Here is a 26,020-nt window from a genome sequence, read left to right as displayed (position 1 = left end):
CTACTGCAGATAGCTTTGTACCCCCTAACAAGTAGCCCCTGGCCAATCACAGGCAATGGGTGACCTGGGCATACACTAGAGCCCCTCCCAAGAGGGCCCAGAACCAACATACTTAGAAGTTGGCTTCAGACCACAGCAGAGCACCATCCAATTAGCCCCACAAGTGGCACACCCAAAGGGCAGTCTCAACAGGCACTTGGGCAATCCAACTGGGGCAATACCGCTAAGTGGGGTAAGCCCCCCACACAGCAGCCTATAAGCTGTGGATGTGGCCAAACCCCACAGCCAAACAGCCTGAGGGTCAATCCCACCCACTGACATGCCAATAGCAATCAAGGCTCAACTATGTCAGGCGGGCACACACAACTCACACAACGGACACTCCTGGAGCACCTGGCTCAGGTGACCAGGGAGGTTATGCCAGGGCCCCACAGGGCACCGACTACATAAGGCCACCCAACCAAGACTGAGGGGTGTAGCAGATCTACCTAATACATAGAAACAAACAGAGAGGCAGCCAAAATGAGGAAAAAAAGAAATGCATCCCAAATGAAAGAACAGGAGAAAAAGCCACAAAAAGAACTAACTGAAATGGAAGCAAGAAACCTACCAGAGACAGAGTTCAAAATAATGGTTATAAGGATACTCAAGGAACTCAGTGAGAACTTCAACAAAGAGATTACAAGCATAAAAAAAGACATAGGAACCATAAAAAAGAACTAGTCAGAAGCGAAGAATACAATAACTGAAATGAAGAATGCACTAGAAGGGATCACCAGCAGACTAAATGAAGCAGAGGATTAAATCAGCAATTTGGAAGACAAGGTAGCAGAAAATACCCAATTGGAACAGCAAAAAGAAAAAATAATTTAAAAAATGAAGATAGCTTAAGAGACCTTTGTGACAGCATCAGGCATAATAACATTTGCATCACAGGGGTACCAGGAAAACAAAAGAGAAAGCAAGGGATTGAGAACCTATTTGAAGAAATAATGACTGAAAACTTTCCTAACCTGGCAAAGAAAATAGAAATACAAGTCCAGAAAGTTCAGAGTTCCAAAGAAAAACCCAAACAGGCCCAGACCAAGACACATTATAATTAAAATGGCAAAGGTTAAAGATAAAGAGAGAATCCTGAAAGCAGCAAGAGAAAGGCAACTAGTAACTTATAAGGGAGCTCCCATAAGACGGTCAGCTGATTTCTCAAGAGAAACTCTGCAGGCCAGAAGGGATTGGCAAGAAATATTCAATGTGATGAAAAGCCAGGACCTACAACCAAGATTACTACACCCAGCAAGGCTGTAATTTAGATTTGAAGGACAGATGAAGAGCTTCCCACAAAAGAAAAAGCTAAAGAAGTTCATCATCACCAAACCAGTATTACAAGGCATGTTAGAGGGATTTCTTCAAGATGAAAAAAAAATCACAATTATGAATAATAAAATGGCAATAGCTACATATCTATCAACATTTGTTTTCAATGTAAATGGGTTAAATGCTCCACTCAAAAGATATAGGAGGGCTAAATGGGTAAGAAAACAAGACCCTTATATATGCTGCCTACAGGAGAGTCACTTCAGGTTGAAAGGCACACAGAGACTAAAAAGGGTGGAAAATATATTTTATGAAAATAGAAACAAAAAAAAAAAGAAAAGGAAAGCTGGAGTAGCAATACTTATACCAGACAAAATACACTTTAAAACAAAGGCTATAACAAGAGACAAAGAAGGACCCAGTAATCCCACTTTAGTGTATTTATCTGAAGAAACCCAAATGCTATTTTAAAGGGACATGTGCATCCATATGTTCATTGCAGCATTGTTTACAATAGTCAAATTGTGGAAGCAGCCTGGGTGTCTATTGATGGGAGAATGGATAAAGAGGAGGTGGTACACACATACAATGGAATATTGCTCAGCAAGGGAGGGGAATGGGTTCTTGCCATCTGTGGCCGCATGGATGGACCTGGAGGGTATTGTGCTGAGTGGAGTGTCAGAAAGAGAAAGACAGAGGCAATGTGATGTAGCTTACATATGGAATCTAAAGAACACAATAAAGAAGCAAAACAGAAACAAACTCATAGATACAGAGGACATATTGATGGTTGCCAGATGGGGTTGGGGTGAGTGAAAAAGGGGAAGGGATTAAGAAGTACAAATTGGTTCTTACACAGTTATCATGGGATGTAGGATATAGCATAAGGAATACAGTCAGTAATATTGTAATAACTATGAAAGGTGTCAGATGGGTACTAGATTTTTTGGGGTGATAGATGGGAAGGGGTTGGGGGACAGGGTGAAAAGGTGAAGGGATTAAGAAGTACAAACTGGTAGTTACACAATAGTCATGGGGATGTAAAGTAAAGCATAGGGAATACGGTCAATAATATGGTAGTAACTATGTATAGTGCCAGGTGGGTATGAGACTAGCAGGGGGACCATTTCTTAAATTATATAAATGTCTAACCACTATGCAATATCCCTGAAATTAATATAATATTGAATGTCAACTGTAATTGAAATATTTAAAAAGGAGGGGAAAGGTGAAGGAGAATAAGAGGTTCAAATGTCCAGGTATAAAACATATAAGTCATAGGGATGTAATGTACAGCATAGGGACTATAGTCAATAATATTGTGATAGTGTGGTCATGTGGTACCGTGTCAGATGGTTGCTGGACTTGTCATGGTGATCACTTCTTTAGGTACATAAATGTTGAATAACTATGGTATACACCTGAAACTAATATACTATTTATGTTAGCTATATTTTAATAAAAATCTAAAAACATAAAATAAATTTTTTAAACGTTAAAAAAAAGTGTACGATTCAGTGGGTTTTTTTGTATATTCACAGTGTGCAACTATCATCACCACGATCTAATGCTAGAACATTTTATCACCCCCTAAAAGAAATGCCAGTCCCATCAGCAATCAGTCCCCTCATTTTCCCCTCCTCCCGACCCCTGGAAACTTCTGATCTACTTTTCTACCTTTATGGATTTGCCTATTCTGGGGGAAAAAAATCATATTAATATGTAGCCTTTTGTGACTACTTCTCTCACATAGCATAATGTTTTCCAGGCTCACCCATGTCATATCATCACATATCGGTATTTCATTCCATTGTGTAATAGAATGATATTCTATTGTGTGGATATGCCTCATTTTGTTTATCCATTCACTAATTGATGGGTCTTTGGGTGATTTCCACCTATTGGCAATAATGAATAATGCTGTTATGAATATTCATGTACAAGTTTTTGTATAGACATACGTTTTCAATTCTCTTGCCTAAATGCGTGGGAATGGATATGCTGGGTCATAAGTTAACTCAATGTTGGACATTTTGAGGAACTGCCAAACGTTTTCCAAAGCAACTGCAACATTTTACATTCTCACCAGCAATGTATGAGGGTACCGATTTCTCCCCATCCTCGACAACACTTGTTATTGTCTATTTTTTTCATGTTAGCCTTCCTAGTGGGTGTGAAACGGTATCTCATTGTGGTTTTGACTTGTACTTTCCCAATGACTGATGGCATTGAGCATCTTTTCATGTGCTTTATTGGACATTTTTATAACAGGTATGTTCATTTCAACCACAAAAAAACAAGATCCAAATTTATAAGCATAATATGATCTCAAGATATTTCAAAAGCGCAGAGAAAAAACTTTTCAGAAAACATACAAAAATATCAAGGGTGATTGTCCTTGGGTAATGAGATTATAGCTGATTTTTATTTTCTGTTTTAATCCCTTCTTTATCTCCCAAATTCTCTGCAATGAGTGTGAATTCTTTTATGATCTGGGACTAAAGGAAGGGGTTTGACAGGGCTTTTAGACTGGGGTCACACCTTGTCATCTGTCTGACCAGGAAGGTGCTGGGCAGTTGGGCGGCATGGCCAACAATGTGACCTTGGGTTTCTTATGGTTGCATCTCCTTTCATTGAACCCCCTTGACTGTAGGGGAACAGGGTTAGGTTCATCAGAGGAGGAATGGCAGGGAAAGCTTTCTGGAGGCCAGGGAATAGGGCTGAGTTTGCAGGACAGATCTGCTGTGGGTGGACCCAGAAGGGGAGCGATTTCGTTCTGACCTGCAGTGTCTATTTCTGCCTGTTCTCTGTCCTGAAATCTCCCTGCACTCCCGTCAGTCAACAAACACAGCCCCAAGGACCGTGCCCAGTTCTCATGCTCCTCTGTCCTGCCTAAGAAGTAGGGTGCAGGAGAGATGAGCCATGGTGATGTGACCTCAGGGGCCCTCACATGATGGGGGAGCAGGCAGCAGGCAGCAGGCTGGGCGCACAAGAAAGGCACACAGTGGGGGCAACACAAGAGAAAGACCTAGCACTGCGGAGTCCTCACCCTAGAGAAAAACAGGAAAAGGGACCCGCGCGACTTTCCAGAAGAACAAACCCAAAAGGCTAACGGGCACAAGAAGAGATGCTCATTCACCAGCTATCAAGGAAATGCAAATGAAAACAGCTGAGATGTCACTTTACACCCATTTGACTTGCAAACATTAAAAAGCTGGGTAACGCCAAGTGTTGGCGGAGCTGCTGGTGGGACTGCAGGCTTTGCAGGCATTCTGGTGTGTGCAATCTGGCACGCCTCTGTCACATTAAGGAAAAGCGTAACTGATGACCAGGTACGTCTCACTCTGGGGTATGTGTCCCGGGGAGAGGCTCATTCACGGGTCTGTGAGGGAACCTGCATGTCCTTGTTCACCCATAGGGAGGAGGAGACAGGATGGGGCACACGTGGGCGGTGACACCATGTGGCATCATACAGCTTTCCACACAAGGGACCAGATGAGAGCTCGGCAACGCCAGGCGTCTCCCAAAAGCACAGTGCTGAGGGGAACGGCATTAGAAGCGGGATGTGAGGCACATAGCTGACAGCAGTTATGCAAATTAAAACTGCAGACACAAAACAGTCCATATTTTTTCAAGAACACACAGAGACACAAATATTCACATTAAACACACTGGAATGTTTTGCCTGTGGGAGAAGGGCGATGAGGCTGGAGGTGGAGACAAAAAGATTCAATATTTAAAATCAATGAAGCAAGAAGATCCTTGCACAGACAGATGATGGTGACGTCACGTGAACTGAGGAATGACACACGCAGTCTGCAGCAGCGGTCCAAATACAGGCTGTCGATCCCTCCCCAGAGAGGCTCATGTATTCACTCACAGGGGCATCTATTCGTGTCCAAGTTTATTGGGTCCTCCGGCCTTGGGCTATGGCCCAGATGCTAGCAGGAGGCACATGAAACCAAGAAGTCAGAATTAGACACACAGGGACCTAAAGGAAAAAAGTCAGGGACAGTACAGGGAAGAAGGGCTGTCCCTGCCCAGGGCTGGGAAGCCACTTGGGTGGAGATATGAACTGGGGGCTCCCAGGGGATGCTGGTCCCACTGCTCCGGAGCGAGGTGGACCCATTGCAGCTGCCCGAGTTCAGACGTGGCCCCCCGTCGCATGATGTGGCCAGCTTAGCACACAGATGTCAGCACCTTAGCCCTCGAGCGGGAAGGCGTGGTCCACTTGGCGTGGGTCCTCCGGGCCGGCAGAAGCTCAGGGTCATGGCCATGCCATCGCCGTGAGATCTCCGTCCTCACCTCCACGGACAAGGGGGCAATGTTAGAACCGTCCCACTGCCGCTTCTTTACTCAGCCCCAGAGGGACTGAGGCTGCAGGGAGGGAGCATGTATGGGAAACAGAGCCAGGGGCCCCCGGGGCAGGAGAAGTCATGGTTGGCCACCGCCACTGCTAAGTACAGCCTCTGCAGGGCACCACTTCCTCCTCCCTGCACGTATTTCCGGCCGTTCCCTTTAGCGCCTCTCTGTGTCTTTGAGCACTGCCTTTGTCTGAGCCCAGTTAAAGACAGTCATGGGTGCTTTCTTGAGTCTCCGGCCAGGTAAACTACTCTGTCCGCCCTGAATAGCTTAGGCCATCTCCCTGCTCTGGGGTTCATCCCTGCTGCTGCCGCCCAGTGAGTGGACTTGTGGCCACTGGGAGCCTGTCCAGAGGACATGGCCTCAACTCTGTCTCAGCAGCTGCAGTTGAGAGGACTGAGAGTAACTGGAAGAAAAGCAGCTTGAGAGAGGTGTGTGGGGGGGGGGGGGGGGGGAGTGTCTGTATCTTCACATCTCCAAGGGGCTGTCGGGGGCCACAAGGAGCCGAGAGGCTGGGACCTGCCTGACAGAGCTGAACTTAGGCTGTGATGAAAGACAAAAGGGAGACAGATCTCTGTTCAACATAAAGGTGAGCTGACAACAGAAAGAGCGATTCATAGGTAGGAAGCGCCCCATCGCCAGAAGTATGTAACCACCTGATCCCCAACAGTGCTTCCTGGGACAGAGCCCTTCACAAGCCTCTGTGGAATCCCCTTTCCCAGGCCCCACCTGCCTCAGCCTGGGCTGTTTCCTGCCTTTCCAAGCGTCCCCGGGTCCATCAGCCACTACACACAGATACTGCAGTCCTGCGCCTGCACTCAAACACCAGGTAAGGCTTTGTGAGACTCAGAGAGGCTGCGGCGGGAACGAAGAGTGTCACAGGGTGAGGAGTCAGATTTAGAAGTGGCAGGTGAGGGGAGAGCAGCGCTCCCCAGCGGGCCCAGGCACATGCACCCAGGTCTTCGGCAGAACGCAGAGCGCACTGCAAATCCGTGGCCACCAGAGGGAACCCATGACTGCACACAGCACAGGGCACGGCTCTCTGGGACACCGTTAAATTCTCCCACCTCTCCCCCGCAAAGCAAGCCTTTCCTAAAGGAAACATGCGATGTGTCTTCTGGGCGGGATGTTTAACTTAGCTCCTCCCCCATCTTCCCATATTTCCACTAGATGGGGCGTTGGTACCAACCAGTCATCTATCCTGTGTATGTCCGCCTCTGCCTGGGCTGCTCTTCTCATGTGTCTGTCTCCCGGGTGCTCTGCCTCAGCGTCCCTGGCTCTACTCTCCAACATCCGGCCCGTTTCTGCATCCAACTCTGCTTTCCTAGGTCCCTGTATGCCCACCTCTGATTTCTTGGTTCCCCTGTCGCCCCTGGAGGTGGCTTATTCCCTCTCCCCACTCTCTCTTGCTCAATTGTAGGAAGACAGAATTGAGGGATCACTGTAACCCACCCTTAGACCCGTCTTCTGATCCTGAAAGGCTTTCTACACCCCTGCTGAATGGACAGTAATCTTGGCCCAGCCCAGAGGAGGGATGGATAAAAAAATGTTCGCAAGGAACGTTCAGGTTCAGCTTGATTCAGGAGTTCAGGACAGAGTCCCACAAGGAACTGCAGGAGTCAAGGTTTGGCCTGAGCTGAGATTTACAGGGCCTAGACAGGCGATAGGAGGCCTTAGGACTTGTGGAAGGGAAGGCTGAATGGGTAAGAACAGCGTGCAGGGTCACATACCTCTTGGTTGAGGAAGCAATACAGGATGGCAACGATGAAGCCCTGTGGGGCCAAAGAGACAGGACCCCATCAGAATACCTGGGCCTGGCCTCAAGGTGTCCATAGTCTCTCTATTACTTCTCCCCCCTGCTACCCACAGGCTATGGCTGGAGTCAGGCCTTTGAGAAAAAGGGAAGGTGAGATGCATTCATCACTTACTATGTGCCAAGCATATTGTCTCGTGTAATCGTCATTGCAAGCCTTCTGAGTCTGTCCTGCTGACCCAATTTCTCTGATTTTCTTTATTTGTGCACCTCCCAGTACTGAGCACAGAACCTGGCACATAATAGATGCTGAGAAAAAGCTGAGTAGGTTGGAAGGAAGGAAGGATAGGTGGATGGAAGGATGGAAGGATGGAAGGATGGATGGATGGATGGATAGGCACAGGGGTAGTTGAATAAATAGGGAGATGGATGGATGAAAGATGGATAGACAAACAGGCAGTTGAATAAATACATAGATGAGTGGCTGAAAGGAAGAATCACCAGCCTAGCAGCCCTCACCTTATCATGAAGTCTACCAAGCCCACAGCACCCCACTCTTGCCCAAGGGCTTAAAGGGAAGGAGTGTCTGTGGGGGCCTTTACCTGAAAGGAGCCCAGTCCCAGCTCCAGGGGGAGGCGAATGCCCAGGCCAGCACTGTCAGGCAAGAAGTTGAAGATGATGTAGTGAATTCCAAACAGTGGGATTAGGAGAAGAGTTGACTTGGACAGACGCCTGCAAGAGCAGACAAGCCCCAGGCTGCCAAGGCTGGAACCGGAAGCTGCCACCTGCCCAGAGCTTACTTACCCTTCCCACCAGCTCCGCATATCAACTCTACACACCAGCCACCCTGGGGAACGCCATCTTCCCCACATGCACCTTATTTGGGGCCTCTGGGTCCTGCTATTCCCTGTGCCAAGTGCGCTTGTCTCAGTTTATGCCAGTCAAAGCCTATGCATCTTTCAAAGTCTACTTCAAAGACCACTTCCACCAGAAAGCCTTCCCTGACCATACCCCACCCACATCTAGAAAGGACCGCCTTCCGCAGTCTCCCATAGAAATTGATCCCAGCCCTCATCAGCCTGTTCGGCCTGGTTACTGGCGATGTGGAACCTCCACCCTCCCCATGCCGTGATCTCCTGGAGGGCAGGGACCAGATCTGGTCTCTCTCCAGGAACGTGGGGCGGAGCGCGGGCCAGGACTGTGAATGCCTGATTGCGAATGAAAGAGAACCATGCCGACTCCTGCTCCCAGCACCCCCCGGCACGCACACGTTACCAGTACTGAGACTGCGTGTGGAGGCTGCCCTGAGCTGGCTCCAGTTTCCTCAGCAGGATGCGAATGATATTGAGAAAAAGCCCAAAATTCACCTGGAAATAGAGGTGCAGGAAGATGGAAGGCAAGGGTCAGGGGGTGGCCCTGGTGGCCTGGGGTGGGGTCTCTTTGTGAACTGGAAACCCCAAATCCCTGAGACACAGGGCTATGCAGGTGGATGGTTGTTGCTCTAGAACTTACAGCCTGAAGACTGGGAAGCCCCATGTTTAAACTTCAGAGGGCAGGGGCTTAGGGTCCCCCTCCCTCTTCAGTCCTAGGATCAAGGGTGGGAGGTCAGGCCTTGCCATCCTGCCTGTGGCACCTCTAGGGGCTTCTCGGGCACAAAGCAGGTGGCCTTCACTTTGCACAATTGCTGAATTGGGGGAGTGGGTACACTCACCAAGGCCACGCAAACCAGTCCTGGCCACTGTTTTCACATGGGAGCAGGCAGTGGGTTTCAGCTGCCGCACCCCTTCCACTCTCCCGCCCCCCACCCTCTCCCACACCCAGGCTCTCACTGCAGTAGTAAATGAGCTGCAACCAGGGCACCAGATTCATCAAACTGGGAGCTAGAAGGGGCCTGAGTGCTGATTGAGAACCCCCACCCTGGTTTTACCAAGGGCGTATTCAGGTTCAGAGAGGGCCTCACAGAGAATCTGTGGCACAACCGGGCTGGAACCCAGTTGTCCTAAATACCAGCCTGGAGTCGTGTTTCCTGTGTGTATGGCCCCTGGATAGACCCAGGGAAGTTGGCTGAATAAAGCAGAGGACGCTGGCTCCAGGGACTGACCCCAACAGAGAGGACGATGGGCCCTTTGATGATCCACCAGGAGGGGGAACTGTCGCCCAGGTCCCAGCACCTAGGGAGAAGCGAGTCCAGGGCTGACGCTGGCGCCAGGAATGCATTGCTAGAAAGCCCTTTTCTGTGGTAACCCATCACCTCCCGCCTCCCCGCTGTCCACCTCCTGGCCTCTTGGCTCTTCTCTGTGTCCCTGGAGCCTTCCAGCCTCCCCACTCCTTTACTGCAGATTCTCTTGCCTCTCAGCCAGTTAGGCCCCTTTTCAAGAGGTGCCCCACTCCTGGCTGGGCTCACCAGTTCTCTCCACCTACATGGATGAATTTCTCGAAAATCAGCCTGTTTGCTGCCTTCTTGCTGGCCGCAATGCTTCTCCCGTTCCACGAGGCCCCCACTGACAGTGACTTCCTACTTTGCCCTGAGCCCCAAAGCCCTAAGAATCTGAGTCCCCTTCCCACCCGGGCTCCTGCCCCTCCGTGCTGTCCACAAACCGCCTCCCACCTCCCACAGCCCCGCCCGAGCCTGAGAGCGCCTTCTCTCCCCAACCTGGAGAGCAGCCATGTTGCCTGACTGTCCAGCCCACGCCCCACGGCCACACAGACAGGCGTGATGGGGCCATCACCCAGACTCACGCAACATCCTCGAAGGCCAACTTGCAACCCACCCACGTGCCGGTGAAGAGCAGAGGAAGGCCTGTGGGGGGTACAGAGGAGACACGAGTGAGGGGTCTACATCCTCAGCTTGGAGGCGTGCCCCACCCCCCACCACCACTGCCAGCCAGACAGCATACAGCAAAGGCGGGACCAGGCCCCATTCTCCAGCACTTGCTGTAGGGCTACAGGCCGTCTCTCCCCCCTGTCTGGGCTCCAGGTCATCATCAGCCCTCCGTCTCAGCCATGGTGCCGAAACCAGCCCTCAGGGCTCACCCCAGCCAGCGAGAACCAGCCACCAGAAGTTCCTCCTCATGTGGGGCGACGTGGAGGCCAAGAGGCAGGTCAGGTAGACAGCTTCTGCCAACAGCCAGCTGAAGTTGGTCATGGTGGCAAAATGGGAAGCGGCCACAGAGACCTTGCATAGAACCTGTGGGCCGGAGACTGAGTGTTTCAGAGCTGAGACACCCACTGGAGCCCCACCCAAGTCTCCGTGCCCCACTAAGGCCCCCTTTGCCTTGGCTGTCCCAGGGGGGATGCAGTTTTATACTGTGTTAAGGGCACAGATATGGACCTGGACAGCCTGGGTTCAAATTCACCATCTATTAGCTGGGTCACCCCCCCACACCTTAGCTTTTCATCTGTAAAAGGAAAACTTCCAATGCTAATCTCATGGCCTCATCATAAGGACTAATTGGAAACTCTGCGTACGAATTGCTATTATTTCCACTTGCACACCATCCTTCCTGAGCTCAAGTCAATCCCTAGAGCTACAGATACAGAAAACCATTTATTCACGCACAGCTCCATCCTGCAAGCATACACACATGCACCCACACACTCATCCTTTCCTGCATGACTCGCTCATTGCCCAGGGGTGAAGGGCACCGCCCCTGTGCTCATATGGCCCACTACTAAGCAGCTGGTGACATTGCCAATTGTCCCTCATCTACAAACAGGATGAAGATGGAAATATAGGTAGAAAATAAAAGGTGATAATATACACAAAGCATTTACTGTAATGCCTGGCACATAAGTCATATATATATATATATATATATATATAATTGTTTTCAAAATTAATTAAGGTCATCTGTTGACTGATTCACTCATTTATCTGTTCACTGCCAGCACAGTTTCAGAGTACCTGGCAAGTGCTGGGCCTCCACACTCTGCCAAATTTCCTTCTATTTTCAGTCTCCTCTCATTCTCCCATCTCTCCACCCCCATGATGACGTCCCTGTTTCTTGGACATACCCCAGGTTCTCCTGTGTGTGAGTTTGTTCACCCCGGTCCCTCCACTTAACATGCCTTTCCGCACCCTCTCTCCCTGTAATTTCTACCCACCCGGCTCCAAAGCCACCTCCTCTCTGAAGCCTCTCTAGTTCTCTCCCAGCTCTCAGCTCCCTCCACTTGGTAGTCCCATAATCTGGTGCCCTCTGTCCTCTAGAGGGAAGGACCAAGCTCTGCCCGGCCCCTCACATACCCACACTCAGCCACAGACAGGGGAGTGCTCAGGTGAGTGATAAAATGAAAGGGCTGGGTGGTGTGAAATATGATCTAGGCTGGAATAGGGAACGGGGAATAGAAATGGGAATGCCAAATATGGCGCGGAGAGTGGAATATGGAAACGACATGGATGGGCACCAAATGGCATGAGGGCTCAGGACCTGACCCTGCGGGTGGGAGGGCGAGTTCTTGTGCTGTACTTGGCAATGCTGGAGCCCCAGGGTCAGCCCGCGGGACGGGGCAGGCTCAGGCAGGCCCGTCAAGGTCTCTATCCAGCCGCCTTCCCCTCCCCGGCCCCAGGGCCTCCCCAGCCATGGCTGTTACCGTGGAGAAGCTGCAGTGGTCTGTGTTCTCCCCGTGGAAAAGCATGGCGTCCTTCAGAAACACGGCTCCTGCCTTGAGGATGAAGGTGGTGAACAGCTGGGTGTGGATGTAGTTCCGGGGACAGTGGAGTCTCCTGCAGGGGGCAGGGAGGGGTGGGGAGAGGGGGTGAGGTGGGAGAGGGGCTCCCCGTGTGCCTACGGCAGGCATGAGAGGCCGAGCAGGGCGGGCGGGGGGCTGACTTGGACTGACTTGGACGGGATTGGGCTGACCTTGAGGCTTCAGCTTTAGCCTTGCAGGACAGCTGACCAGCCAGTGCCCTGAGCTCAGTGAAGATGAGGGGACAGAGCGCTCTAGCCCCTGCCTTCAGGGAGCTCATAGTCTGGGGGACAGGGGCAGAAATGGCAGGGTCCTGCCCAGGGGAGCCCCCTGGGTGATCAGGGAGATGAGGGTCATCCCTATGGACAGAGAACAGCCCAGGCCAGATTGTGGGGCTCAGACCCTGAAGTCTGGGGGATGGTGGGGCTTCAAAGGGCCAAAGGTCAAAGGCTCAGAACAATCTAGAAGGGCTCCACGGAAGAGGAAGAGAAGATTCTCGGAAGAGGGTGGGAGCTGGGCTTTGAGTTTGGACAGATATAAATACACTGAGAAGAAAGGAGGAGGGCATTGCAAGCAGATAGAATAAGTTCCATGTGAGCAAAGGTGTAGAGGCGGGAGTGAGTCCTGGGGTGTGAAAGGATGGGTCTACCCATGGGGGAAAAGAAAAGGTAAGCATGGCCGTGGCACCGGGCCGGGGAACCCTGGGACAACCAGGCAAGGGGTTGGGCTTGGTGCTGTGGACCACGGGGAGGCAGCAAAGGTTCCTGAGCAGGTGATGAAGAGGGCAGACCTGAGAGCAACCAGGATGGCGATGGCCACCAGCAGGGCCACGACAGAGATGCTGTGGCCGAGGGTGTAGATGGTCTTCACCGTGGAGAAGTAGGATTTCTGGGGAGGGTGGAGATGGAGAAAGTCTCAGCAACTGAGCATTTGGGGAAAGGGAGGCTGGACAGTCTAGCAGGGGAGGCTCTCTGTTCTACCCTGAAACTCCCCATCTGAGGCTGGGGTGTCCGTGGGGACCACAGCAAGCTCCCTCCATGCACTGAAGTGTTTGTTTTCAGCCTGTCCTCTGCCTAACCCACTGGTGACAGAGGGGGCTGTGACAGGGAGTGAGATGCTTCACTCCCACTGCTGCTCTGGGGTGGAGGAGAGGCAGCAGCAGAAACTCCGTATCCCTGGGGAATGACAGACGCGCAGGAGGAAATTGGGCTTGTTTATTAACATCCAGCTTGTCACCGGCTTGGGAACAGCTTGTCCCCAAAGAAAGGGGACAGCCCGCAGCAGCAACAGGGAAAAGCTCTTTCCATGACCAAGTGTTTGGATCAATCAAAGTCCAGCCTGGACCTCGAAGGTGGAGATGGGGGTGCAGGCCAAGGGATGAGAGCGGGGCCCCAGCTCCCCTGAGAGACACAGGTAATCACTGCTCCTGCCTGACTCACTCTTTTCACCTGAAAAATGATCAGACTCACACTTTACCGGGCTGAGGAGAACGAGATATGGGATTATGGGAATGGAAGCACCCTGCAAAAGCCCTGCTCAATTTGGAGGTGTGGGGTGTGCCAGCTATATTAGGGGTCACTGCGACCACTTCTGAGCAGGAGTTTCCCTCACTTGCCCACACCACAGCCATGCACGCTGCTTCACTGACGGAGGACAGAGAGGGAAGAGGAGCACGAGGAACATTTATATCCCTGGAATCGCCCCAAACACCCTGCCCTGGAGCCTGGGGCACAGAGAGGGCACGCCAACGAGCTGGCGGCCAGCACATCTCCCAGCCTGTCCTCTGCCTCGCCTCCCGCCTAGCAATGCAGCCCACCTGTCACCCTTGAGCAGATTAGCAGAAGACCCCTGTCTCTTCCAGATACCGCCACCTTCTGGAAATCTGCTGCAGCTGACGTTCCAACCAGCTGCTACAATGGAAATGGCTGGCCCTACAGTCATGGGGTTCACCCCCACACAAACCTCCGTGGTGACCCTTCCTGCAAGATGCCAGGAGCCTCTTACCTCCTCCATCAGCAGCTCCAGGGGCACCGGGCAGGCCACAGGATAAGGTGGGAAGGGCTCCGACCAGCCCATGGTCGTGCAATCCCGGTGCACAGCCCCTGGGAGGCAAGGGAGGTTGGGAGCAGAGATCTGGTCACAGCTCCTGTCTCTCCCCAGAAGGGATGGGGGCCATGGAGTGACCCTGGCAGGCGGCACAGGCAGCCCCTCTAGGTGGCAGAGAGAGGGGAGCCTTCTCTCCAGAGACCTGGGTTCCAGGTCCAGCCTGCCTAGGACACAGTCTGAGGCCTTTCTGTCTGGCCTCAGAGTCACCATGTGTTAAAGGGAACATTCCCTCAGGAGGCAGAGTAGTGAGCTGGGCCCCCAGCATCCTAAGAGCAGAGGGAGAAAGGAGGCCCTCCCTACTCCTGGAGGGACTGTGCACCCCAAACTCCCAGTCCAGGGGGTGAGGCAGCGCCATCCCTTCCACCCTCCCCCACTAGGCAGCTGGTGGCATCTCAGCAGTCGCACAGGCCCTGCCCGCCCCTCTCCACAGCCAACCCTATTAACATCCAGAGAACACGCATTTGGTGCCAGGGCTTGGGTCCAGCACTTCTGCTCACTCGCTAATCCTCAGGCCCTGTGACATTAATGAGCTTGTTCCCCCCAGGTCACAGGTCAGGAAGCTGAGTTTGACTGACTTGCCCAAGGTCACACCGAAAGAGAGGAAACCGTTGAAACCCAGGTCTGCCTCCCCACCCCCACCCCAAGCCAGGGATGTGTCTGTCCCATCCTGGCATCACCAGGTGAAGCCCCCTCCCCTCCCCACCCACCATCACACCCAAAGCTCTCACCTGGCTCTGAGCTGAAGTGAGAGAAGAAATCTGGACAGGGGAGAGTCACCCACTCGCCAGAGCCTGCCGTCGGCCAGCACAGCAGCCCGTCCCAGGTCCTGGGGCAGCCTAGATACAGAGGCGGGAGCAGTGCACACTCAGCCAAGGGGCCAGGCCCGTCCAACGCCCTCGGAGATGAGCCTGGAGGAGATGAAGGGATCCGAGGAGCCAGCTCCTCCCTCCCAAGCCCCATACCCAGGGTGGCGTTGGGCACCCCCTCTGCGGCCTGGAGACATGCACTCTCATCCTCCCTCAGCTGGGTGATGAAGTCACACTCTGGGTGCATGTGGCCCAAGACCTGCAGAAAAAGTTCACAGGGTGAGCCAAGCCAGCTGGGTGCTCCTTCTGGGTTCTCTGGTCCAAAACGACCTGAGGACAGAGACGAAGCCGGATTCATTTCTGTGTGCCTGCTGCTAAGCACAGGGCGTGGCTCACAGCACTGACAGGTGAGCTTGATGGGAGGAAGAAGGAAGGAAGGACGGAAGGGCGTATCATAAGAGAAAGACTCCCCTAAATACAGGAGGTGAGCAGCTGTTGTCCACTAACTACTAACTATTCAGGCCCACTTGTCCCTGGCTACACCCTCTTAAAATGTAGCCACTAAATGGGACTGTGACTCCAGGGGTCCTGGGATAGAGAAGCGTCTGGAGATCTTAGAGGAGGAATGTGTGGAAGAACTAGGAATGTGTAACTTAGAGAAAGAGAAGACGGGGTGTGAAGCGGGGTGGTGGGGGCGGCTAACTTTGCCTCCCTGATTCAAAAGCACTGTCTTGGGGCAGAGTCTCTGGGGCCCCCAGAGGGCACAGACAGGCTCTGGGGGAAGCAACGGGGAACTCAGTTCAGCCCCAGGAAGGACACTTTCATAGTCAGAGCTGCCCAGAGCCAAGTAGACACCCCAGGAAGGGACGGGAGGGGACGGGAGGGACGGGAGGAAGAGCCATGGGATGTAGGCGTTCTCCAAGCCACAGCCTGCCACCGGCTTAGCAGGGAGAGACTCCTGCCCTGGGGAAGGGCAGCAAAGGCCCCGCAGGCTCCAGCTGGACCCCCGTATGGCCCATGGCCCCCAGATCCGGAACCTAGAGAGGCAGGAGGGTCGGAGCTGGCTACTCACAATTGGTAACGGGCTCAGAAAGCCGATGATGAAGGCACCCCACGCCCTGCTGTCCATGGTGGGGGCCCAGCAGTGGCTTCCTCAGTCAGCCTCGCTGAGCCCCGGCCCTTGTCTCTCTCCTTCTTAGGTGGTTGTTTGCATAGGCAGGAGCCAGCAAAGGGGACAGAACTGGCTGAATATTCACCAGGGTTGCAGGATGCTGTGCACAGCTCAGCCCCGGCCCTGGCGTGGGACTCCATGTCCCCAGCAGGGAGGGGCTGAGTCCCCCTACTCCCTTCCACTCTGTAAGTCAGCCTGTGTGTCTATCCTGATAGTAAGAGCCCGGAGAGGTGACAGCCACAGGACACTTCTTGCCCCAGTAGGTCATATTCTTGACCATTTTCTTCTCAAAGCCTAGCTCTCTGCTGGTCCACACTGGGGGGAGCCCCCCGAAATGAAGGAGACTCAGAGAAGAAGACCAAGCCCTGGGCCCATCCTCAGGGAACCCCCAGTTTGGTTGGTGAGCTCAGCCTCATCCCAGGGCTGTGGGGACCCAGCGGGAGTGGGTGTAGGGTGTCAGTTGGGGTGGATGAGGAAAGAAAGCATGGTTACAGGGCACCAGCATGGGCTGGCCAAGAAGGTGTCGTATCGGCAGGACCTTGCTTCTTTCCCCGGCAAGGACGCCAGCCTGGATGGCGAGGTGAAGTCTGCACACATCACAGCTCTGGGCTTCATGGGGGGTGGGGAGGTTGGTCAAAGTCTCTCCAGAAGTCCTGGGGGCAACTGAGAAGAATGAGGCTCAACAGGAGGCTTTTAAGGGGTTCATGGCACTGGCCATTCTGAATGAGGCAAGACAACCATTATCTGTTATCAGTAGCAGAAATGGAGAACTTTCACAGCCACTCAAATTGTTTTGAACATTCATTAGCTGATCATTTTTGTTGTAGTTTTAGACTTTAAGACGTGGAATCCCAATTGGCCAAGCTGAAGACAGTGTTCTAAGTTACCCTGGATCTTGTCCAGCATTTTGGGATTTGAGAGCACATGTAAATGCTGCAGTGCCTGGGAGGTCCTGGCATTTGTGTGCAGGTCTGCACCCCCAGAGCTGGCTGGGCTAGACACTGGTGACACCAGACATGTTTACAGCTGATGCGAATCATGAATGATGAAGGCCCCCTCGCCCCCGCCACGTCTGGATTGAGGATAGAACATCAACAGGGTTTTATCTTTGCATTTGTATTCATCAACAACAAGGTGTTGGAGAAAAACATATTGAAAAGAAAACATGAACCACCCCAAGCCCCAGAGCCCCTGCCCTCGCACAGGTGGTGGCGTGTGCTCCCTGGGGCACAGTGTCAGTGGCCGACACACGTACTGGGTTCAGCACCTTTTTCAGGATGTAGCAAGCTTCTCGATGGCAGGCCGAGAGAGGACTTGCAGGTTGGGACGGCAGAGCACGGAGAAGGTGTGACTTAGAGGGAAAGCTAGATAGACCCTCGGTCCTTCAATTAGAAAGAGGCAACAGCCCAAGGACAAATATGACCATTAATCACTCTTAATAATTAGGGTCAGTGTCGTTAGCATTCATGATGGTTAATAATTGATATCGATACTTAATAATTACTATTATCTAAATTAGTGGACTTAACAGGAGACAATTTGTCCCCCAAGGAATGTTTGGCAATGCCTAGAGATAGTTTTCATTATCACAACCAGAGGTCAAGGGCGGGGAGCAGGGGTGGCAAGGTGTTACTTCCGCGTAATGGATGGAGACCAGGAATGCTGTTAAAGATCTGACAGTGCACAGGATGTGCCTCCACAACCACAGGATGAATTTCCAGTTCATAAGGTCAATAGAACGAAGGCTAAGAAACCCTGATCTAACCGTTCGTGTCCCCCAAGGATTCCACCAGGCTCACTGTCCCTTCTCAGTGGGTCAGGGTCACTGATTCCCATCTCTGACTATCTCTGTATCTACTCAGAGTTCAAATTCTGCCTCCACCACTTGCTAGCTGTGTGACGTTGGCCAAGTTATTTAACCTTTCTGAGCCTCAGTTTCCCCACCTGAAAAATGGGGGTGATAGCTTCCTTGCAGGATTGATGGGATAATTAGTCAATGAAAGGCATATAATGTACCTTACACAGTGGACAATCACTGCGGTAGCATGTAATAAGGGTGGATTATCAACAAATAAAGTTAGAACAATCAATTCTTTGTATGGAAAAAATGAGATTCGATCTCTAGCTCGCATTTACAAAATATAAATTCTACAAGGTCTAAAGCCCCAACTGTAAATAAAACAATAAAAATAATACAACAGTTTCCCAATAATGGAAATTTGTTTTTATGACCTTAAAAGAAAGGAGGCTTTCTCTATAAAAAATAAAAACCATAAAGAAAAGAATACTAACTTTGATCCCATCAACGTTAAAAAAAAAAGTATTTTCAAGAAAGGACAACACAGGTAAAACTACAAGCAAGCTACAGACTGAAAGAAATATTTGCAATGACGAATGAAGATAAAACACCAAAAATGTTTTTTAAAAATAGCTACAAGTTAGTAATAAAAAGAAAAATAACCCTATGGAAAAATGAACAAAGGGTATAAACAGGCAATTCAGAAAACCAGTAAAATATAGGACTAATAAACAGAAAGTGATGTTCAACATTACTAATGCTCAACGAAGAGGAACTAAAAATAATGAGCTACCCTTTTTCACCAATCACATTGCCTAAAATTTTAATGTCTGATGCTATGATGTCTGGAAAGTAAGGTAGGGAAATGGTACTTTTATACTGTGCAGATAGGGGTGAATATGGGTATACCCACTTTGAAAAAAGCAATTTGATATGACCTGTTGAATCCATCAACGAACATGCCTTATGAACCAGAAGCTCCATTCATTTCTGGATATTTGCCCCAGAGGGCAGTATTGTTTATCATATGTAGCAAAAACAGAAAACACAAATGTCCAACAATAATAGCTAAGTAAAATGTGATAATATCCATATCTACAGGATATTAAAACTACAGGGTATTAAAAGGGTGAACTAAGTCTATTTATATCAACCTGGAGAGATTTCAAAAAATATATATTTGAGGAACTTCTCCTTCCAGCCAAGACAACATACCTAGGACTGATTGGCCCTCTCCCTGCCTTAACATCAAGAAATGCAAACAAAATACTCAAAATATTGGGTTTTAAGAGGTGAAGCAAAAAAATATGATCATCTCCATTGATGCAGAAAAAGCATTTGACAACATCTAATACTCTTTCAAGATAAAAACACTCAATATGCTAAGGATAGAGAGAGTTTCCCTAACATGATAAAGTTCATATATGAAAAATCACAGTGAATACCACACTCAATGATGAAAAACCGAAAGCGTTTTTCCCTTAGATGAAGAACAAGACAGGATGTCTGGTTTCTCCAGTTCTTTTCAGCATAGCACTAGAAATCCTAGCCAGAATAACTAGGCAAGAAGAAGAAATAAAAGTCATCAAAATCAGAAAGAAAAAAAGAAAATTATTTCTGTTTCCTGATGACACAATCTTATATGCTGAAAATCCTAAAGAATACACACACACACACACACACACACACACACACACACACACTTTTAAATACATTGGCGCAAACTTAACCAAGGAAGTAAAAGACTTTTAAATAAAACTATTGTATAAAACATTATTGAAAGAAATTAAAGATCTAAAGAAAGGGAAAGATATCATGTGTTCATGAATTGGAAGACTTAATATTCTTAAAATGACAATACTGCCCAAACTGATACACAGATTCAAAGCAATCCCTATAAAAAAATCCCTATGGCATTTTTTTTCAGAATTAGAAACATCCATACTAAAATTCATATGGAATTTCAAGTTTTCCTGAAAGATCAAAACAATCTTGAAAAAACAAAGTTAGAACCCTCACACTCCCTGATTTCAAAACTTACTTCAAAGCTACCATAATTAAAGCAGTGTAGTACTGGCATAAAGATAGATATATGAACCAACGGAATAGAAGAGAGAATCCAGAAATAAACCCTCACATATATGGTGAATTGATTTTTGACAAGGTTACCAAGACCACTCAATGGAAGAAAGGACAGTCTTTTCAACAAATGGTGCTGGGAAACTGGATATCCACATGCAAAAAATAAAGCTGGATACTTACCTTACACCATATACAAAAATTCACTCAAAATGAATAAAGACCTAACTTCAAGAGCTAAGACTATAAAACTCTTAGTGGAAAACATAAGAGAAAATCCTCAGTACCTTGGATTTCACAATGGTTTCTTAAAAATGGCACCAAAAACACAGGAAACGAAAGAAAAAGAGATAAATTAGATGTCACTAAGTTGAAAATTTTTCTGCAGCAAAGGACATGATCAAGAGTGTGAAAAGACAAACCATGGAATGGGAGAAAATATTTGCAAATCATATAACTGATAAAGAATTAATATTCAGATCATATAAATAACTCTTACAACCTAACAACAACGAAATAAATAAACAACCCAATTCAAAATGGGCAAAAGACTTGAATAGATATTTCTCCAAAAATGATATACCTGTGAAAAGAAGCCCAGCCTTATTAGTCAGTCATTTGGGAAAAATAAATCAAAGCCTCTATGAGATATTGCTTCACACCCACCAGGATGTCTATTATTTTTAAAAAATGGAAAATAACAAGTGTTGGCGAGGATGTGGAAAAATCAGAAACTTCATGCATGCTGGTGAGAATGTGACATGGTGTAGCTGCTGTGGAAGACAGTTTGGCAGTTTCTCAAAAGGTTAAACATAGAACTGCCGTATGACCCACCAGCTTCACTCCTAGGTATACAAAAGAATTGAAAGCAGGAACTCCAACAATACTTGTCCTATACAAATGTTCATAACAGCATTATTCACAATAGCTAAAAGGTGGAAACAACCCAAGTGTCCATTAACAGATGAATGGATAAGCAAAATGTAGTACCTAGCTACAGTGGAATATTACTCAGCCATAAAAGGAAATAAAGTGGTGGCACACGCTACAGCATAGATGAATCTTAAACATGTTAAGTGAAATAAGCCACACACAAAAAGACAAAGGCTGCATGATTCCAATTACATGAGGTGCCTAAGGTCGTCAACTTTATAGACACAGAAAGTAGAACAGAGGTTTTCAGAGCCTGGGGTGATGGGGAGTGGGCAGTTGTTAATGGGTACAGAGTTTCTGTCTGGAATAATGAAAAGTTCTGGAACTACAGTAGCTAGTGATGATGGTTGCTTAACTTTGTGAATGTACTTAATGTCACTGAATTGTATACTTAAAATGGTAAATTTTGTTATGTATATTTTACCAAAGTTTTTCAGTGAAAAAAGTATTTGATTACACAACACAAAACTACTAGTAATATATTATGCAGTTTATGGAATATATAAGCAGCAGAAAGTATGAAAATAATAGCAAAAAGAAGTGGAGGAGAAAATATAAGTGTTTGGTTATAAAGTTCTTAGTCTACATGAAGCAGTATAATATAATTTGAAGGCAGACTCTAGTAAGTTAAAGATATATATTAGAAATCCTTGATCTGCCACATCAGAAAAATAAAACAAAGAGAGATGGTCAATTAGCCAATTCTGGAGATAAAAAGAATCAAAAACTAATTAATCAAAAAAAGAAGAAATGGAATAAAGATGAAACAAAGAGCAGATGGGACAAAGAGAAAACAGCAAAACTGTAGAAGTAAACCCAACAATACCAATTAAAAAATTAAATGTAAATGGAGTAGTCACCCCAATTAAGGAGATTGTCAAATTGAAAGAAAAATCAAGACCCAACTATATGCTACCTACATGAAACTCATTTTAAACATAAGCACAGATAGGTGAAAAGGTAAACAATGGAAACAGATATACCATGCAAACCATTTACTAAAAGAAAATGGGTGTGACTATATTAATATTAGACAGAGTAGGCTTCAGAAGGAGGGACAGTACTATGTTTGTACAATTAAACATTTTAGGAGATCCGAGATGGTGAAGTAGATAAATACTGTGCCTGTGTCCTTTTGTGAACATGTTAAAATTACAACTAAATTATAGAACAATCAACCTGGAGAACCATCTGAAGTCTAGCTGAACGGAAGTCCTATAACTAAAAATATAAAGAAGGCACATTGAGATTGGTAGGAGGGGCAGAGATACAGAATGGACCCCAAACCTCTGTGTGGCAGTTGAGAATCAGGAGGGATATCTCAGCCTCAGAGGTCACCCAGGAGGAGCGAGGGCTCCCCAGCCTGGAGTACTGGAGCCAGGAAGAGGACCCCCACAACATCTAGCTGTGAAAAACAGTGGGGATTCTGTCAGTCTGGGTGGGACAGAAGGATGCAGGAAGCCCAGGTGTCCTCTTAAATGGCCCCCGCACCGACTCAATCACTCTCAGGCACTCACCTTGGACTCCAGCAGAAGGACTGTGACTAAGGGGGAGGGGCCTTGCAGACATACAGGGGACAGAGTGAGGTGTGTGGCTTCAGGAGGAGGACTAGAGGACAGTCAGCATTTCCAGGTGAGGTAGCCTCCTCTTGTGCAGCCATCAGGCAGGCACCACCTTTCCTATGTTGAACCCGTCCCCCCCGGAGGCCAAATCTGAATCTGACTGGCCTGGTGAGCTCTGTTGCTCTGTCCTGCTGACTCAACTGGGACCCTGCTCCACCCAACTCGTGCACTGCCAGAAGCACTTTTTCCTAGAGCAGCCAGCCCCTCCTGCATTGCACTCTTTCTTGGAAAACTACTCAAATCTGAGTTCACAGGCCCAGGCAAGTGGTGATTGGCCTTGGTGTGCTCTGAGACTTTTGCTGAGTCGCTGCAGGCTCAGCACTGGCTCCAAACCAGAGTCTACATTAACCTGGTAACTGCAACTCTTCCCACTCTACTGACTCCCTGAGACCCTGCCTCACCCAACTCACATACTGGACGAGGCTTTATCAGTGGCTGAACTGAACCTTAAGGGAACCAGCAGATGGCAAAAGGCTTCCGGGTGTCCTGGCTTTTTTGTGGAGTTACCCCAGGCCTGGTACCAGTGGCAGCCACCCTCGGTTCACAGCATGGCCTCTCCCATGAGCCTCCAGGTTTAGCACAGGCAGCAAACACCATGGATCACTTTGTAGTTCCTACTGGGTAGCCCCCAGCCAGTCACAAGTAGTAGCTGACCTAGCCCTGCACCAGAGCCCCTCCCAAGAGGCCCCAGAACCAACATACTTGGAAGTTGCTTCAGACCACAGCAGAGTACTGTCTAATTTGCCCCATAACTGGCACACACAAAGGGTGATCTCAACAGGCACCAGAGCCCCCTGGGGCAAATACCATTCAGTGTGGTACACGCCCCTCCCCCCGCACAGCAGTTCATAAGCTGTGGGTATAGCCAAACCCTGTAGCCAGTCAGCATGGAGGTCAATCCCACCCACTGATGTGCCAATAGTAACCAAGGCTCAAGTATAACAGGAGGGCACACACAACCCACACAGGGACACTTCTAGAGCACCTGGCTCAGGTGACCAGGGAGACTGTGCCACTAGGCCCCACAGGGCACTGACTACATAAGGGAAACTGGCCAAGACTGAGGGGTGTAGCAGATCTACTTGACTCATAGAAACAAACAGAGAGGCAGCCAAAATTAGGAAACAAAGAAATGCATCCTAAATGAAAGAACAGGAGGAAAATAGAGAAAAAGAACTAAATGGAATGGAGGCAAGCAACCTACCAGATACAGAGTTCAAAATGATGGTTTTAAGGATACTCAAGGAATTTAGTGAGAATTTCAACAAAGAGCAAGCATAAAAAAAGGAACTAGAAACCATAAAAAAAGAACCAGTCAGAAGTGAAGAATACAAGAACAGAAATGAAGAATGCACTAGAAGGGATCACCAGCAGACTAGATGAAGCAGGGGATCCAATCAGCAATTTGGAAGACAAGGTAGCAGAAAACACCCAATCAGAACAGCAAAAAGAAAAAAGCATTTTAAAAATGAGGCTAGTTTAAGGGACCTCTGGGACAACATCAAGTATAACAATATTTGCATCATAGGGGTACCAGAAGGAGAAGAGAGAAAGCAAGGGATTGAGAACCTATTTGAAGAAATAATGACTGAAAACTTTCCTAACCTGGCAAAGGAAATATACATACAAGTCCAGAAAGTGCAGAGAGTCCCAAATAGTATGAACACAAACAGGCCCACATCTAGACACATTATAATGAAATGGCAAGGCTTAAACGCAAAGAATCTTAAAAGCAGCAAGAGAAAGTCAACTAGTAACTTATAAGGGAGCTCCCATGAGACTGTCAGCTGATTTCTCAACAGAAACTTTGCAGGCCAGAAGGGATTGGCAGGAAATATTCAATGTGATGAAAAGCAAGGACCTATACTATAGCCAAGATTACTTTATTCAGCCAGGCTATCTTTTTAAATCGAAGGACATGGATATTTGGCCTGAATGTCTCTTGATGGGCTGGGCTGGGCTGGACACAGGGGGAACTCAGGGCAAGGCCAGAATGACCCCTTTTCCTGAATGAGTTTTAGACCCTCGCCCTGCTCCCCAACTCTGTCCTTCCCCAGAGGCAGAAGCAGTCTAACACAGGGGCACAGGCTCTGGCACCTCATAATGGGTTACTGCAGACAGAAGTCCCCAGCCTCAGCCCTCTGAGAAGGCACCCACCTAGCTGGGGCTGTGCAGGGGCATTGGCGGGCTGCTGCCCTCAGCCACGCTCTCACGAACCCTGTGGCCCGGCTTTGCATGGGGCCAAGTCAGAGTTCAATTTCTGTTCAGGGTTGGAGCTCAGCCTGCAATCCGTTTGGCAGTCTTGGGTGGACCAGGGTTGAGGCTCAGACTAGGGGTTAAGGTCAGGGCTAAGTTTGGGGCTGGGTCAGGGCTCAGTTCTGGCCAGGATTATGATCAGGAAGAGGACAGAGGCTGAGAGTCCTTGGGGTATCACTAATAATGATGCTTAGATTCTTAGGGCTCTGAACAACAAATCGCTTTCTGCCTCCAGGCTTTTAGGTCAATCTCTCAGTGGTGAAGTGATTTTTCTTTTTTTTTTTCCACCTAGAGAACATTATGCTAATGTTATGCTAATTTTTCTGCTAAACAGAAATCATGGCCCCACAGGTGCCCTTGCTAACTAGGGGGCAAGGCAGGGCAGGGTGGGGCAGGGTGAGGTGTGGAAGGGCAGGGGTGTGGGAGGAGTGCTGGCCTTCAGCCAGGCAATGTGAGAACAATGTGACACTTTGTTTTCCTCTAATGAAGAAAGTGCTTTTATTTGTGCACGGATAACTCATTTCTTATAAAGTTTAAACTGCATCACAGACTTTGTCCTCCTCCCGGAGCAAGCTCCCTCTAGCCAGGCCTGACGATAGGGGCTCCTGTGAGAGAGTCAGACCCAGCTGTCCCTGGAATGCGCCCAGCATGGATAATTGTCCTTGTTTTGTAGAAGAAGAAACTGAAGTGCCCAAGCGCACGCGGGAAGTTGTGCTCGGAGTTGGGACTGGGACCCAGGTCCCCAGGCTTCCAGCCCTGGGTGCTGTTCGTGGCCCGAGCTGCATGCTGTAATTCACTGTAAGATTCTGATTCAAAATGTCAGTGGCTTAGTTGGAGTTGAAGAGGTTTTACACATAAACTCAAGGTGCTGGGAGCAGAGCCCCCCAGGACTGTGAGAGCATGAGGGTAAAAGGTACCCACTGGGCCCCAGAGAGAGCGGAGAGCAGGGCTGCACCCCCACACACGCACACACTGTCCCATCTGTGTCCATTCCCCAGACTTTCCAGATGAGACAAACCACCACCTGCAGGCAGGAGAACAATCCACCACCTCACCCACTCTTCTCACAAGTGGGGAGACTGAGGCCCAAAGAGGTTAGGAGACCTGCCCAGGGTCACACGGCCAGTCAGACGC

At 49.0% G+C, this 26,020-nt stretch overlaps 1 protein-coding gene across 1 annotated transcript; it reads right to left on the bottom strand.

Annotated features, from left to right (window-relative positions):
* Window positions 1-5,456: 5,456 nt before the first annotated feature.
* GHRHR (growth hormone releasing hormone receptor) lies at window positions 5,457-16,156 on the bottom strand. Its single transcript, XM_019639939.1, has 13 exons — window positions 16,100-16,156; window positions 15,184-15,286; window positions 14,950-15,057; window positions 14,120-14,217; window positions 12,906-13,003; window positions 12,020-12,152; window positions 10,463-10,616; window positions 10,169-10,229; window positions 9,531-9,600; window positions 8,705-8,796; window positions 8,032-8,161; window positions 7,407-7,448; window positions 5,457-5,619 (listed from the first exon to the last, which is right to left on the bottom strand). The coding sequence occupies exons 1-13, from the start codon at window positions 16,154-16,156 to the stop codon at window positions 5,494-5,496; spliced, it is 1,272 nt and encodes a 423-aa protein (XP_019495484.1). The 3' UTR covers window positions 5,457-5,493.
* Between the last annotated feature and the right edge of the window lie 9,864 nt (window positions 16,157-26,020).

The sequence above is a fragment of the Hipposideros armiger genome, unplaced genomic scaffold, assembly GCF_001890085.2.
Source record: "Hipposideros armiger isolate ML-2016 unplaced genomic scaffold, ASM189008v1 scaffold_47, whole genome shotgun sequence".
Taxonomy (NCBI): Eukaryota; Metazoa; Chordata; class Mammalia; order Chiroptera; family Hipposideridae; genus Hipposideros; species Hipposideros armiger.
This window is presented reverse-complemented; position numbering and strand designations above follow the sequence as displayed.